Genomic DNA, 17,992 nt, shown 5'->3' on the forward strand with positions numbered 1-17,992 from the left:
GCTGTTGGAACTTGTTGGAACTTGTTGTTGGAACTTGTTGTTGGAACTTGTTGTTGGAACCTGCTGTTGGAACTTGCTGTTGGAACTTGTTGGAACTTGTTGTTGGAACTTGTTGTTGGAACTTGCTGTTGGAACTTGTTGGAACTTGTTGTTGGAACTTGTTGTTGGAACTTGCTGTTGGAACTTGCTGTTGGAACTTGTTGGAACTTGTTGTTGGAACTTGTTGTTGGAACTTGTTGTTGGAACTTGCTGTTGGAACTTGCTGTTGGAACTTGTTGGAACTTGTTGTTGGAACTTGTTGTTGGAACTTGCTGTTGGAACTTGTTGGAACTTGTTGTTGGAACTTGTTGTTGGAACTTGCTGTTGGAACTTGCTGTTGGAACTTGTTGGAACTTGTTGTTGGAACTTGTTGTTGGAACTTGTTGTTGGAACTTGCTGTTGGAACTTGTTGTTGGAACTTGTTGGAACTTGTTGTTGGAACTTGTTGTTGGAACTTGCTGTTGGAACTTGTTGGAACTTGTTGTTGGAACTTGTTGTTGGAACTTGCTGTTGGAACTTGCTGTTGGAACTTGTTGTTGGAACTTGTTGTTGGAACTTGCTGTTGGAACTTGCTGTTGGAACTTGTTGGAACTTGTTGTTGGAACTTGTTGTTGGAACTTGCTGTTGGAACTTGTTGTTGGAACTTGTTGGAACTTGTTGCTGGAACTTGTTGTTGGAACTTGCTGTTGGAACTTGCTGTTGGAACTTGCTGTTGGAACTTGTTGGAACTTGTTGTTGGAACTTGTTGTTGGAACTTGTTGTTGGAACTTGCTGTTGGAACTTGTTGTTGGAACTTGTTGGAACTTGTTGTTGGAACTTGTTGTTGGAACTTGCTGTTGGAACTTGTTGGAACTTGTTGTTGGAAATTGTTGTTGGAACTTGCTGTTGGAACTTGCTGTTGGAACTTGTTGTTGGAACTTGTTGTTGGAACTTGCTGTTGGAACTTGCTGTTGGAACTTGTTGGAACTTGTTGTTGGAACTTGTTGTTGGAACTTGTTGTTGGAACTTGTTGGAACTTGTTGTTGGAACTTGTTGTTGGAACTTGCTGTTGGAACTTGCTGTTGGAACTTGTTGTTGGAACTTATTGTTGGAACTTGCTGTTGGAACTTGCTGTTGGAACTTGTTGGAACTTGTTGTTGGAACTTGCTGTTGGAACTTGTTGTTGGAACTTGTTGGAACTTGTTGTTGGAACTTGCTGTTGGAACTTGCTGTTGGAACTTGTTGGAACTTGTTGTTGGAACTTGTTGTTGGAACTTGTTGTTGGAACTTGCTGTTGGAACTTGCTGTTGGAACTTGTTGGAACTTGTTGTTGGAACTTGTTGTTGGAACTTGTTGTTGGAACTTGCTGTTGGAACTTGCTGTTGGAACTTGTTGGAACTTGTTGTTGGAACTTGTTGTTGGAACTTGCTGTTGGAACTTGTTGTTGGAACTTGCTGTTGGAACTTGTTGTTGGAACTTGCTGTTGGAACTTGCTGTTGGAACTTGTTGTTGGAACTTGTTGTTGGAACTTGTTGTTGGAACTTGTTGTTGGAACTTGCTGTTGGAACTTGTTGTTGGAACTTGTTGTTGGAATGTTTTGGGAACATTCAAATGTTGGGTTTTGCTAACGTTTCCACAACGTCGCTACAACGTTTCACTTTCGTTGTTGCAACGTTTTGCTCCAACGTTTTGGGGACATTCGAATGTCGAGTGAATCGAATGAGAATTCAGGAATTATTTCATTATTAACGATTAATGAAGTACTTATTTAATTAATTACATTTCTTATTACATTACAGTAATTACATTACAGTAATTACCTGAGGTAATTACAGTAATTACAGTTCCGGTAATTACAGTAATTACAGTAATCATTACAGTAATTGCAGTAATCTTATTACAGTAATTACATTACATTAACTCAGGCACCTTTTGAGTAAGGAAGCTGATATTTGGACATGACACTGACCAAGTGATGTGGCTGTCAAGGAAAATATTGATTTATTGATTAATCATTTAATAAATTAACTCGTTGATTTATAAAGGACTTATTTAATTAAAATTCCTGAGAGATACATCTTCGGATGAAATACTTGCAGATTGGTTATGCTATGAGCCAATTGATTAAGGAAAATATTTTGTGATGGCCATATTGGCAATTTCGTGGCCATATTCGTGGCAACTCAGTTAGTGCCACTGCACCTTTAAAATGCATCCCTGCGTTCATTTTTCGATCGATTGAGTTGAAATTTTGAACAATCGGATCTGGACTGTCGTTGTTAACGACTCTAGCACGCACTCGTCCAATCAGGATGGAGCGGTATGGTCCCCGGATTATCACTGCCCGCAGTTTTAATTAATTTTACTTTCCTCTTGGTCATATAATTTTGAAGACATGCATGTCATGATAGAGGAAATGTTTGTTCTGTTGAACGGAATAAATGTTGTTTAGTTGAGTGGATGGGTATTTTTGTGTATTTTGTATATATTTTCACGACTAATTCCAGTTAACATCCTGCAAAATTTGCTCGTTTGCTGGCCGAGTCGAAATTGCGTTGAGTTTCTATGGCATGCGCCATTAAAAGCGCTGTGTAATGGTTGAGCTCCCTTTATTTCGTTTTGGTCATGCGGATGAGCAGACAAAGTGACGTATGCTGCGGCTGGAGCAGTAGAAGCGATGTTTTAATTGAAATGATGTAATTTAATTCAACGTGGTAGGTGGGCAACACCACAAAGCATACCTCTTTTAAGGTGTGTATAAACCCATGAACAGTTCAGCAATCAATTAATTTAATTAAACGTGGTAGGTGGGCAACACCACAAAGCATACCTCTTTTAAGGTGTGTATAAACCCATGAACAGTTCAGCAATCAATACGATGCTGAAATGGTGTAATTTAATTAAACGTGGTAGGTGGGCAACACCACAAAGCATACCTCTTTTAAGGTGTGTATAAACCCATGAACAGTTCAGCAATCAATACGATGCTGAAATGGTGTAATTTAATTAAACGTGGTAGGTGGGCAACACCACAAAGCATACCTCTTTTAAGGTGTGTATAAACCCATGAACAGTTCAGCAATCAATACGATGCTGAAATGGTGTAATTTAATTAAACGTGGTAGGTGGGCAACACCACAAAGCATACCTCTTTTAAGGTGTGTATAAACCCATGAACAGTTCAGCAATCAATACGATGCTGAAATGAGTAATTTAATGAGTAATTTAATGAGTAATTTAATGAGTAATTTAATGAGTAATTGAATGTGTAATTTAATTGTGTAATATGGTCGACCTTGGGTTTGTTTGGGTTTTGTTGTTTATTTTTGTGGGTGGGTATTTTTGTGTATTTTGGATATATTTTCACGGCTAATTCCAGTTAACATCCTGCAAAATTTGCTCGTTTTCTGGCCGAGTCGAAATTGCGTTGAGTTCCTATGGCATGCGCCATTAAAAGCGCTGTGTAATGGTTGAGCTCCCTTTATTTCGTTTTGGTCACGCTGATGAGCAGACAAAATGACGAATGCTGCGGCTGGAGCAGTGGAAGCGATTTTTGAATTGTTCAATGATTATTCGATATTGTTATGACTTATAGTCAATAGGTATACTAAGTGGCCATGAGGTAGCCTGTTGCTATGTACAGTTTTATTCTATTGTTGATTATACCACATAGCTGTGGTGATAAAAGAAATGTTCGTTTTAAATAGATGATTATGATAGGACCATGACTATAAAATCATGATGATTATTATGAATGATATCATAGGGTTCAAATGCAGAATGCTGCATGAACTTGGGAAAGAACTTTCAAGCCCTATGGGATAAATTGGGTATTACAAGCGATGGAGTTTCAAAATTTAGCATGATTGAAGAAATTTTACAGTCTTATTTCAGGAGTTTTACGAAATTTATATTGCCAAGAGATTTTGGATACTATTAAAAGAAAAATGATGAGATATTTTTCCCAATGAACTTTAATATCTGGCATCCATTTTGGCTGTCTCACGAATGAAGGATGAGTTGCCTTTAGTGGTTGCAAAGAAAAATTTGTGGAGACCAGGCAAAATGGGAAAATATGTCAGATATGACCCTAGGACAGGGCGGCGATTCATCAATTGACATGAGGTACGAATCCGAGGTGACGACCGATGAAATTCGATCTCAGTCAATGGATGGACCTGTTCTGACATCATTGGGGAAAGGGCTTATGCAAGGAGACATCCAAAATGATTAATTTGATTTATTGATGAATATTGATGAATTAATTGAAATTGAATAATTGATTGAATTGTTGATTGATTGAATCTGATTGATTGAATCTAATTGATTGAATTTAATTGAATAAATTTAACTGAATAAATTGAACTGAATAAATTGAATTGAATATATTGATTGTTTGATTGATGAAAATGCGGTCTCAAGAAAGAAGCTTTGATATCTTTGCGTGATATTAACAATGTGGAGACAACCTGGGAATATTGAGCAAGGTGGTGAGTTTATATACAGATATATGTGCGGTTACCATTGTGTGATTTCCCCGTCAACAGAGCGGACACCTGAGGATTCACCCATTTCATACTGACCCTCCGGCTCATCTGCAAATACTGATCTGTGAGATTGGATTGTGCAAAAGCCACGGCTGAGGGAGATTCTCTGGAAATCACCGTGTGAACAGGTGGAGAGACCCTTCCTGGAGGTACGAGTGAAGCTTTAGAGGAACAAACTACAACACATCCAACGCTACTTTGATAAAAGGCAGAATGGGAAATGGAGCCTGCAAGAATACACAAGGACAACAAGAGATTCCACAAAAAGGTACTTGTACACATCATATGTACGACCGTTATGGTGCAGAAGCTATAAGGCAGGTCGAGAATTGGTATTTGTGGACAAAGGGACATGATGAGGAGTTTCCAAGAGATGGTACATTTGAGCGAAGTCGATTGGAAAGATTGGAACAAAGATTGAAAGCCAGGAAGAGACAGAATCTAACGGTAGACTGGCTTGCATTCCATCTTTGGGATGGTGAATCCAGACAACGGGAACAGCAAGAACGGATAACGGAACTAGAACTTAAAATAAAAAGGATACAGGATACAGTGGAGGAGACAAATGCACAACTGCCCTCGAAATTAGGAATGAAAGTGACAGTTGTCCCATCTGATTTCCAGTTGTCTCCCCAAAAAGGACGGTACAGAGAATTTTTTCATGTTTCAGGAGATAACGAGAGATTGCAGTGGCAACTCAGGGATGTAGAGATGCAGCCCAGCAATACAAGTGCACAGGTGCACAGATCAGACAACGACAGAAACCGGTGTTTCGAGTGTGGAAAGATGGGACATTGGAGAAGAAGATGTCCGTATGTCAACAGGAAGACAAGGTCATGGGGCAAACCAAGATCAAGGGTACCAGTGCTTACCGGTACCTCAGACAATGATTAGGCCTTCATTGCTGCAAATCCCAAATGATGATTGGCCTCAACAGATTCGATTACTGGACAAACATGAATAACTGTCGATGATTCTTGTGTCTGAAAAGTTTTCAGAGCAAGAATGATTCATTTTTTCTTTTTTTGCTTGTTAACAAATTCATAATTAATTGATCAAATGCCAAAATTGGATCTTCTATTTTGGGCACAGCAATTTTAAATTAACAAAGTTTGGAACAATTGCGTTGCAATTTTTTGGCAAACCAAGTGACAAGAGTCACGTGATGATCAGGTGGGAATTTCGGACTATTGTTCCGCACGATTGATAGGTCAATGGTCGACTGACATGCAAATGAGTGTGTAGTCAAAATTTGGATAGATTATTGTGAAGGCTGAAAGGGTAATTTCAATGTGACATCATGAGGGTTTTCTAAGAATGGACTTTTGGTTTATTTGTCTATAAGCATTTTGAATTTGATTGACAAATTTTATGAAATTGAAATAAAATTGACACCCATCTGATCTGTAAATAATGGTTCCAACGCAAACAAATATGCATAATGCATGTGTGTGTGTGTTTTTGTGTATCAATCTTACAAGATTGTTGACACCGACAGTGTGCCTGTCTGGAAATGGATAGTTTTATGTGGATGGGATTGGGATATGTGGATGGGATTGAATATCCAGAGAATCCGTAAAATAAAATAGAAATATAATTTGATTATGAACATTATCTCTTTTGTCAAGGGAAATGGAATATAAAAAAATTTGATGTGCTGGGTTATGAGCAGCCATTAATTCATAGTAAAATTGTGAGTAATTTTGGGATTCCATTTTTTGATAGAATGTATATGAGAATAACATCTATTTATGGATATGAGCTTCATAAAAGGAAATGAGGAAGTACAAAATCATCCAAATTTGGGAGAGGTCTTACACTGACTTCCCAGAATACTCTGCTCATGGATTTTATATATATAAACTTGAATTTTATCAGCATATAAATTGTGCTGTATGTATGGATGTGTTTTAGGCATAGATGATATGGGGAAATAGTAAAGAAAATTTTGCTGGTTTGAACTATTGTGGGTTTTCAGTTCTGGAGTTTAAACAAAGTCACTGGTTAACAGATGAGAAAGGATAGTAAATAAATTATTCCCTGCTGGGCAAATTAAGTACGATATTACTAAGACTTATGAGAGCTATTGTTCCGCCTTACAGCAGTGGAAAATTATTGGGAAAAATTAGATCCAACATAATGAATCTATAAAAGAATGTGATAGGGATAATATCCTCAATTTGTACTAATTATTTGATTGTGGGTAAAAGAATTAAGTCATCGTAGTGGATTGTTAACAGCAGCCTGAAAATGTCCTGAGAGTGTGCATCCATGTAATCAGAAATCCCAGATTTGTTTTTTTACAAACAACATTTTGGTAGAGGTCTTATGTGGACGAGCACTTCCTTGGTAGATAAAAAACGGTACTGCATGCTGGCAGCCACTTTTACGGCCAGTTAGGCCAAACAAATTGAGAGGAAATTGTAGTTAAATACGTAAGTTACACATGGCTATTTGTAAAAAAAGGAAATTTGTTGAGATGGGAAACATTTTTTCGAAGGTTTATTAAGGTGTTATAATATGACATGTGGCAAGGCAAACTATTGGATGGGAAAATTAGATCTGGCTATAGAATAAATTTATTGACCCCTTGAAGTTAATTCTTCGAATCATTGTTTCACTGGCATTTTTGTTCAAATTGGAAATAGTTTGGTAGAGCTTTGGTTAAAACCTTTGGTTGCGGTATCTTGGAACGAAATGATAAACCATAGGAGATTGATAAGAATAGGAAAAAAAGATGGACCCAAAATAGAAAGTTGGATTCATGCCCCTCATTGCAAACAAGCACATGGGGCTAAGGTGGACGATCCCACAGAAAATGAGGCTGCACCTAGCAGCCCAGCAGAACATTCAGTGGTAGATAAATGATAGTAGTGATTTACAGTCATTTGAACACCCCTTGCATTGATAAACACTACATTTTCAACATGTGATATTCCTACTTGGGATAGTGACATTTATTTGCCTACATGACATACAATTACCTGCTGATATTAATACAACATGAGTGAAAAATGTATCACAACTACACTCATGATCAGGGGATTGAGTTCAACCCCGGGAGATAGGGGGATCATTTGTAAGACAAATAATCTGATTATGTTACATATTAAGGGATTTTCTTTATTTACCTTTTAGGAAGCTTGTTAGTTTGGTATATAATGTCTACAAAGAGTAGCAGACTTGTTTGTTGGTTTAGTAGTTATATTGGCAATTGTTTTAGTGGTGGCTTGCTTGAAAGCCTTAGTGACGGTGTGTTTGAATAAGGTAACCAACAACACGATGATAACGCATGAAGTGACAAATGAGGAAAGAAATGTGGATCCAGAAAAGGAAGACTTTTATGGCGACATAAACAGTAGAATTAAGATAATGGCATAACGACAATGTTATGAGTTGTGTCAATTACAATATCAGTGAACTCATATCACCACAAGTGCCACACTGTTAAGGGAAAAAGAGGGAAAAGAAAAAGTGGAGAGGAATTATGGTAATAATACATTATGCTTAATTTGTTGGTTTGGGAAAATTGTTGTTGGGAATTAGGTATTCCCGTTTGTGATTGTAATCATATACAATTGATTTTCTTAGAGTAGTGCTAAAATACCTGCATGAGTTAATTTTTGAACTATATTAACCTGAAAGCAATTGTGGATGCTATTCTTAGTTTAGTAATAAAATACATACCTGATTGAATATTATTTGTGTGACGCATATAAATGAATATAACTTTTGTGTTAAGGAAAAACAGCAAATTGTTGAATGTGAAACTATCGGAAGATATACATGATTATGCTGATTTCATGGTAAGATGTACCCTATCTGATTCAGTGTGTGCGGAAAGCAGATTCAGATGTGACTGAGCATAAGGATAAGACGAGATCACATTTTGAAGGGAGTGCTAACGGAATTGGGAAGAAGTTCGAGAAAGAAAATTTGTGGCTAAAAATGAAGTTAATCATGGCATACACCCTCTTTCTCAAAGAATGATGAAGACATTCTCCCGTGTAACTTGGAGATGAATGCTTACCTTCACCAAGGAAATTTATGTGACCATTTGCCTGGATCACACTGCAACATATGAAAGAAAGGCGATCACTTACTCTTGTTCGAAGGCTTCGAACATTCATCACATCAGAAGTTGCAGGACAACGACATTTTACCTGCAACCTCTGTGAAATGCGGGGACATATGTTATTACTTCACCAACGCCCGGGGAACCAGCATGGAGCTGAAAAAAAAAAAAAAACGGCTGTGCCCTTGTCACAACAGCTGTGCACGATTCTGCTGGTTGCTCCTGGTAAGGACCATGAATGACCTGAACACCATGGTCCCAACATCATTGTGGATGCATCCGGCATCCCTGTTCCACATCTTGCTGGCCAATCAACGTCACACCAATACTGGCTGCCCACTCATAATGAGGGAGGAGGCAAGTCGACTACAACTGGGCGAAGGCCTTGTTCAAGGAATCATTATGGTTCACAGCAAAAAGTGGCAAGAATGCTACAAGGAGAGCAGGGTCAGTCTATGACTCCGCAGTGTTACCACAACAGCGAAATCCTACACGAAGTAGTGCAGGAGCTATGAAGACATTAGGAGAAAATGTTTCATACCTGGATTCAAACACAAGTGATCAGCCCTTCCTTTCAAACAAAGTCAACATTTGTGTGGAGGCAAACGTTTTTTGCCAGATGGTGCAGATGCTTTACAAAACTTGAAAATGAAGTGAAATTGTTGTATCTTGGTGATGGTGAAGTGTTGTTTTGAAAATATATTTGTGATGCAAATGCAATAGATTGAACGATATGGAAGAAGTCAATGACCAACGAAATGTTTTGTGATTCTTGCAGGATGACGGTGTATGCCCAAGGGAATTTGATTACCAAAGTGATTGATTATTTACTTATACTTGTAATGATGTTTACTTGTAGTGATTGATTATTTACTTATACTTGTAATGATGTTTACTTGTAGTGATTGATTATTTACTTATACTTGTAATGATGTTTACTTGTAGTGATTGATTATTTACTTATATTGATGTTTAGATTAATGGTTAATATAAACAAAAAACAAAAAGATGAGGGAATTGTGGAAGTGTAACTCAGCGTAACTTATTAATTGGCACTGGTAACTTATTAATTAACCTGGTAACAAAGCAAATACATTTTACATGCAAACTCTGTGAAGGACGAGTTTGTAAATGAGTTAGGAATGTGCACGAACATGATAATCTCTTGAAACACCTGGTCACAGCCCCAGGCTGGAGCACCCCCCTATTGTTTGATAAATGGAACTCACAACAGGGGGGGCTAGCTGGCGCCAGGAAGGCGACCAGTAACGTCAGCGGAGAAGAGATTACGAGTTCAGCGGACAGAGGATTAAGTCGAGTTGGTCCATATAAGCGGGAGCTGCGGCTGGAGTCGAGGTACTTGCTACGTGAAGCGCTGACCGAACGGGAGTGTCGGATGAACGAGAAGGACCAGCGAAAAGAGTTAACCTGATCCATTATATTATGCGGTATCATTTTGGTAATTGGATGAAGTGAATACAGTTTAATAAACTAGACCTTTTGTAACCTGTGTCCGGTCATTGGAGTCCTGTGAGTCCCCCAGTACAAATTCCCTGACACCATGATCAGACGTTTCCGCGCAGTCCGTGCAAAAAGGAGTCCCCCAGCGCAGTCCTTGGAAAGAAGTCCGTAAAAGGGCTTTTCGCTCACGCTTATATAACGCGCTTTCAGATCAATCCGCGCGCTTGGAAAACCACGCCCGCCAGCGAGCTCACCTCAGCCCTGGTTGGCTGGTAAGGGCTTACCGGCTCCGCCTTTGATGGCTGGTTGACAGGGCCACACCTTGTCCTTGGTGCTCCGCCCCCTTCTTCCTCGAGCTTGACCGCATGGTTAATGGCGGCGCCTGAGCGAACGCTAACCAAGGCGCATAACAGAATTGGGAGAGAGAGGTTGGCAAAATGGCCGGAATGGATTGGGACCTATTCTTATTTAATTGATGCAACGCAGATTCAACTATTGGGAACACGGCCTTATCTAACACATAATAAGGAAATAACTGGAATTCCTATGGTGGCCTACGTGTTGCATATGGACTAACTAAGGGTGCAACCTTTAACCTTATTAAATGATGAGATATTTACAAGAATTATTTACAAAGTGAGGGTTCTAAAACCGCGACAATATATTTTTTTTCTTAATGTAGGTTTCCGTCAGATGCACACCAAAAGAGATTGTAGGAAGTAGCCCTCAAGAGAGAAGGGTTCAAGGCAACGAAGTACAGCGTCCTCTGCAGTGACCATTTTGAGTCCGAGAATTTTGACTGGACGGGTCAAATTGTCCGTCTCCGAGATGGGGTGATACCATCGGTGTTTAATTTCCCATCACATCTGTTTAAAGTGAGTTGATTTTGAGAGTAGAACAGACACAAAATTATTTACTTTGCTTTTTTGCAGTTATACCAGTTAAAATTCATTGATTTGAAAATTCATTGACTCTTATAGGAACCTAAGAAATTGAGAACCACCTCAACATCAAGGCAGGCTGCTGTGGTTTGTGACCAGATTCGGTCCTTTGTAGAGGTTGAGTGCGACAATCACGGCTCCTCTGCCTCCACTCTTTCAGAGGACCATGGGTAAGGGCATTTTATGAGATATTTCACAAATCTGTTAACTAAATTGTTTCCAAAAAATTTCTTCACCAATATGTTTGTAAAGGTGTGTAATAACATGTGTTAAAATGTTGAAGTTCAACTCCCGTGGGAAACCCAGAAAAAAAGTTGTTGAATTCGGGTACCGAAAAATTATTTTCGAGAATTTTTATTTTTTTTAATCGGCCCTTAAGTAACTTATGAGGGGTCAAATAAGGGTTTTTCATGATTCTGAGTTGATTGTTAACATTTATATTTTCACTTTTACATTTACACACAAAGTAGCTTTTATTTCACATACATATATAATACTCAAGAGTTATTTGTCATTCACAATGTCAGAAGTTTCAACAGTCATTGTCTATGTCTTCTTCAGACTCAACAACATCATGACTGCAGTTTCTGCATGTAATGCCATTACAGACTCCACAGGCCGAGATGCACGTGACCCCATTCTTCTTGCAGCTGCATCGCCGGTTGCTGCAATCTCCATGACAATTACAGCTCGTGAACTGCAATAGCTCCTCAGGAGCCGTGGGGTCCAGTGTTGGAACTGGCTCATACCCATGCACACCTATTGTCTCCTTCAATAACTGGGAGGAACTCGATCTGTGTGCTCTGCTTTGCATCATTAGCATGGATTCTCTTCATCCAGCCATTCCAGTTGGAGTGTGGGAACTCAGGATCGTTGGCTTTGATCACCCACCCCGCTGCCCAGAGTGTGTCACCTGGAGTGAGGAGTGGCTGATCATGAGCCAGGGAGGAGGAAAGCTCAGCGAGGGGGAGAAACATGATCGCGTTCGTTCCTATCTGTTTCCTGTTCGTAAATGGAATAATCTTTACTTCAGTTCCTCTCAGGATCTTAGCTTTGTCGAGTGCCTTCAACTTCACCCGGGGGAAAGCTGCTGTTGTCTGTGGATCTGGCAAAGGTGGTGCCGGAGAGGTGACTTCGATCCAACCCATTGAGTGAAAGGGAGTGTTTCCGTGAATAGAGACAATGTTTAAATCTATATTGTCTCCAACAAACTGAGTGACTGCATTGTTTGTTTCCCCAACCTCCATAAAGACCACCTGATCATTACTTGACAATTTACTTTCACTGGCTGGCACTTTGGCTGTCATCACTGATTGATCCTCAAGCGCAGCATCAACCGCAACCTCATCATTGATCTGTTCATCGGTTTCCTCCACAATGGTGTCAAGAGTGCCAGAAGTATCTGGAACATCATCTCCACTCCTACTATTAAAAAGCAGTATTTGTAGTTTTGTGTCTCCGTGTAAGACTCAGTGTATCCCAGCCGGTGGAACTTGTTGAGCATCCATTTTGACCCAAATCTATGATCAAGTTGTATGGCAAGCCCCATTTGGTGTGGCAATACTCCAGACCGAGGTCGACAGGCCTTAATAAAATTCTGCCCCCAAACGGCAACTCTTTCGTCTGTCTTGACAATCGGTCTCAAGAACATCTGAAGGCTTGCAGGAACAAGTGTCAGCTGACTATCGATGTCAGTCATACTGTGTGTGGTGGGGTATGACTTTGGACCTAAATCAATCAAGGCAATATCATTGGATATGAACTTGAGTGCCGTCTTTATGATCTGAGTCTTCTCATCTCCATGGTCAAGATTAGCATGATGCGCTCGCAGAATATTGTCGGTGCCATCTTTGAGACAGAGTACATCTGCCCTTCTTTCCTGTGTTGTGAAATACAAGGTGTCTTCGTATTTCTCTAGAAGTTTTATCTTTAGCCAATGCTTTGAATAAGAAAGGCTCTTCTCTGGTGACTGATCAAACTCCTGCAGCTTTTCATGGACTTGGTCCATGTTCATTACCCCATGCTCTAATTCTGAGTCTAACCATTCGCAAAATTCAATAAAAACTGCCTCTCGCTCCTCATCAATTTTTTTTATATATTTTTTTGTTTTGTTTTGTTTTGTATACAAGATCGAGGCTCGTGAAAGAGCGAACATTAATCACACAGAAAGACAAACCGACACATAAAACATATAACATCGGGAGCGGTAGACAAGATGGGGAGAGAGGGGGAAGGACACAAACACAACATTTGAGAGCAGGGACCGAGAGACATGGAGACATCGAGAGATCTGAGAGAGGGCGAGGGCTTTGGGGGGGGGGGGCATGGGAAGGGGGCGGTGGGAGAGGTATAAAACATATGGACACTGCCAGGACTTCCAGGAAAGAAGTTGGAATTTCAAACAAGGTGGATCTGGGGTGAATTAGCGGGGGTAGAAAAGATCAAGGTTTTGGATGGGGGAAGATAAGAGATGGTGGTGAACAGCTGTTTTAAAGACCTGGAGGGAGGAGTGGGATTGAAGGGAGTGAGGGAGTTTGTTCCAGAGGCGGGAGAAAAGAGGAATGAAAGAGTGAAGGTGAGCAGAGAGCCGAGATTTCGGCAGTTTAACCATCAGAGGGTTGCTGGCAGATCTTGTGCGACCTGTAGGAATATTTGGGGGACAGAGCACAGAGAGAGCTGGGGGTGCAAGGCCGGAGAGGAGTCGGTAGAAGACAGAAAGACCACCTACCTGCCTGCGGTGAGTGAGTGAAAGGCCCTCAGAGATAGCTTCATCGCGGGAGATTCCAATACTCCTCTGTCCTCTCTTCCTTTTTCCTTCCTCATCAGTCTTGGACAAACTGTCACCTCTCGCAAACATAAGTTTGCATCGCAAATGGTACAGTGTTTCTTCTGCTACCAAGTCGTTGATCCCTTCCAGGCGTCCAGTGACTTCAGTGCCCCAGTCATCCCCGCGACTCCGTGCTGTCTTCAGCAAGCTTGCCTTCAGTGTATCTGCAGTCAAATTATCTGGCACTCTGTATTTCTTTCTAGCTTGTGCTGGATTATTTTTGTAGAGCTGGGCTGGTTGGTTGCAAAGAATGCATACATCCTTATACAGGAGGTCAACTGACTGTGATCTTCTAGAACTGCAGCCAGTTGATGAACTGAACTCACAAGTAGTGCGTCTTCTCTTCAACTTTGATGACTCTTTCTCTGCCTTTGATGCTTGAGCTGACTTCTTGGTGGTTGCAACAAAGTTGTTGTACAGATCATTTTTACACTTCTGGTGGTACCTCAGTTTTCCTTCCTTTTGAGCCTCCTTCATACGTTCCACAACAGTAACATTTTCGACAGTTTCTGCTTGTTTCAATAAAGTTGAGTATCCCTTTGGAGTTGCCTGTATGAGCCTTTCAGCTGGTGTATCCGAGCATGCACAGATGAAGCAATTGAGCACAGGTGGAGTAACGTCTTCATCCATATTGCTAGACTCCATGTCCTGCAAAGTAGAAAATGAGATATATTTAGAAATTATTTTTCCACAAAGGAGTGTCTGTGGTGAAATATAAATGTTAACAATCAACTCAGAATCATGAAAAACCCTTATTTGACCCCTCATAAGTTACTTAAGAGCCGATTAAAAAAAATAAAAATTCTCGAAAATAATGTTTCGGTACCCGAATTCAACAGCTTTTTTTCTGGGTTTCCCACGGGAGTTGACCTTCAACATTTTAACACATGTTATTACACACCTTTACAAACATATTGGTGAAGAAATTTTTTGGTAACAATTTAGTTAACAGATTTTCATATGTTTCCCTTACTATCAGTAGAAATTACACATCAAAATTTCAAATGCACGCAATCTTAAAATAAGTAATTTTTTTAGGTTGAATGCTCTAGTCACGGACTATATAATCCTCATCGAGGCCAGGCCTTAAATAAAAGGGCTGCATTGACAGAAAAGTGAAGAGAGAGAATCGTCTAAGAGTTTTGAGGAAGTAAAAAAAATCTGCTGTTGGAAAAGGGGAAGGTCGTAAGTGTTTTGGAAGGTAAAGAGTTCCATAGTTTTGCAGTGGAGGGGAAGAGACACACATCACAATGGCCCACCCTTGAGTTGCCAATGGCCATGCAATAATCATGAGATATCGTGACTTTTCGAGTATTCCGTGGTCTCGCTAATAGGTACACAAGCAGCAAGTTATTGGGAGCAGAAACTGAAGTACTATCTGTAGAAAAAAGAAAGAGCCAACTTTGTGACATAATTAGAGTGGGTCGAGTTTTGAGGTCAGATTGGGAGAGTTAAGTTGGATTACTTTGGATTCAATTCAGCCATTTAGGTATGTGGAGCTAGAACCGCCCCAGATGTGAGAGCAGTGCTCTATACAAGGACAAATCAATCCTTTATATAGTTGAAGCAACTGTTGAGAGAAGAATCTTCGACATCTGACGGGGCTCCTAGTTTTTTCGAGGCAGAATTAGCTTTTTGTGCAATGTGTGGATTCTGGGATAAATTTGATGTTAAGGTAATACCTAGTAGGTTAATTGTAGAGGAGTTTTAGAGAGAGATGGAATATTAGATTTTAGGTGGGAGAGATTTCAGAGAGATTTATTTTAAAAGAATGTAACTTGGAGATAAAAGAGCATGATTTGAGTAGATGGAAAAAATATTCCGATTTTGGGAGGAAATGTCAATGAAACGATGAAGGCTCCATTTTTCTCACGAATATAGTACATTTCCTAACGTTTTATTATATTATTTAAATATTGATTAATTTTCATGGAATTGAATATTGGTGTGCACCAACAATGGCTGCTAATTAACCAATAATTTGCATCATTTATTAGCAATTAAGCATTGCATTTAGCATTATAGACCTGGCAGTTTGTTTGATAAGTTAAAGTTGTTTCATTCTCCAGTTTGTGTGATAATGTATGAATTAAGGGCTGGTACGGGTTCAATGCCCGTTCCTGCTCATATTCCGACCCGCACTTGGCAAGCATTGCGCGCACGCCATGGACCCTTCACCATGAGTTTGATAATTGTATATTACAGCTAAACATTAGTATGATGAGCAAAGTAGTCAAATATTTCTATTTTTAAAGCAGGATTTTTCAATATTGCAATTGTATCATGTTGGAGATGGCCATTTTGAGTTTTAAAATCGAATTTATAACAGAGGATAACTCATGAAGTGCATAACAATAATAAATAATTAATGAGAATGACAAGGTATGTTGTAGAATAGGTGATGAATCTTTCCATTGTGCCCAACCAATAATTAAATAAGCATCCCATTCCGATTGAATGACGTGATGTTCACAACTTGAACAATGCAAATCTGATAAATCAATAAATCACCACTTTTGGAGGTTGGGAAGTAGCACTGGAGGTGGAGGTGCACAGTGTGAGGATATGGAGGGTAAGGGTTGAGGGTGGAAGGTGTAGTAGATGGTCAGGGAAAGAGAGGTGTGGTGTGGGGGGGGGGGGGGGGAGGAGGGGTAGAGGGAAGATTTTGAGGGTAGTGTTTGAAGCATTCGACTTTTTTTTTATGAATCTTTTATTTTATATGAATATTGTGTACCTTTGTTATGTATTTTGATTTTCAAGTGATGTACATATATGAAAAGTGTATTAGCTCCTGTTGGACTTGGTCTAAATTGGGGGCTTTTATTATGGATTGGGTCTCCTCCGTTAGTCCATCCGTACGTGCGTCCTCAACCATATCTCGGAGATTATGGACCGATTTTGTTTAGACTCGGAAAAAAGACAATACATGACGGTATACATATGCACATCATTATGTTTCGTGATGCGATCAAAGATGGGCGACTGGCAGCCATTTTAGTCATAAAAAAAAAAAACGATGTTGAACACGTCTTCAACGATTTCTCAGACATGCATTTACCACTGTTTTTCTAACTTGCCACACAGATAATAAATGATATGATGGCTTACATATGCTTGGCATTTTCTTTCGAGATCAGATCCAAGATGGCCGACTAGCGACCATTTTGTTACTTAAACATGTCTCCAACCATTTCCGGAACATGCATGGTCTGATTTTGTTCAAACTTGGCACAAGCACAGCACATGACGTCATATACGTGCATCTCACTTTATTTTGCGATCTGAACAAAGATGGCTGACTGGTAGACTGGCGGCCATTTTAGTTGTAGAAAATCCGATATTGACCACGTCCTCAACCATTTCTCGGACATGCATTTCCAGATCTTGTTCAAACTTGGCACAAAGACAATACATGAGAGTATACATATGCAGAAGATTTTTTTTTTGTCTTGTAATTTGACCAAAGATGGCCGACTGACGGCCTTTAACTCCGTACAGCAAAATTACTAAAACCACTGGGGTGGTGACATCTTTTCCTTCTTGTTCCCTGTACAACTTTGTCATGTTTAGTTTAACTGTTTATATGCTTTGCTGTGCAATTCCCCTTTTAAGTTGATTACTGCTTGATCAACGGAGTTGATGTAGATGGTCTGATTTATGAATCCATCAACAGCAATGCTAACTTTTTACAGCTCATGTTAGATTATTCCTCACTGATCCAAGTACATGTACTTCAACTGATGCCCATGGCATTGTGTCACTGATATCCATTTAATTGGCAGAGCTGAGACAGAGCGTGGACTTTCAAGGAAGCACATCATCGAAGGTTTGGAAAAAAAGACATGACCTTTTGATTGATTTGCATGATTATGTATGAAAGAGCTTGTTTCTACTTATTTAATGAAATAGTTGTATGGTACAAAAGCTGAATGAAGCTACTTTTTTTTCATTTTAACGCATTGCAGTGAATGCATTGTGTGTGTAGATGCTGATTGAATTGTGTTTGCTGCATTTGGTATTATGGTAAAGCATCGAGATGAGCCGAATGCAAATTTTTGGAAATTTAATTCACACAAGACTATAAATTACACTCCAAGAAAACATTGTTTGCCAAGTTTACGTG

General features: G+C 39.6%; 2 protein-coding genes across 2 annotated transcripts in view; one reads left to right on the forward strand and one right to left on the reverse strand.

Annotated features, from left to right (window-relative positions):
• LOC144892693 (protein FAM200C-like) overlaps positions 1–17,992 on the reverse strand; it is a 1,175,895-nt gene that overhangs the window by 797,508 nt on the left and 360,395 nt on the right. The window lies entirely within an intron of this gene.
• LOC137429109 (voltage-gated potassium channel subunit beta-2-like) overlaps positions 17,644–17,992 on the forward strand; it is a gene marked incomplete at its 5' end in the record, with an annotated part of 39,339 nt that continues 38,990 nt past the window's right edge. Inside the window, one exon of the mRNA XM_078781098.1 lies at positions 17,644–17,695. Within this exon, the coding sequence (XP_078637224.1) occupies positions 17,644–17,695 (52 nt within the window). The remainder of the gene's footprint in view (positions 17,696–17,992) is intronic.

The sequence above is a fragment of the Myxine glutinosa genome, chromosome 6 (assembly GCF_964187855.1).
Source record: "Myxine glutinosa chromosome 6, kmMyxGlut1.1, whole genome shotgun sequence".
In the NCBI taxonomy this organism is placed as follows: domain Eukaryota; kingdom Metazoa; phylum Chordata; class Myxini; order Myxiniformes; family Myxinidae; genus Myxine; species Myxine glutinosa.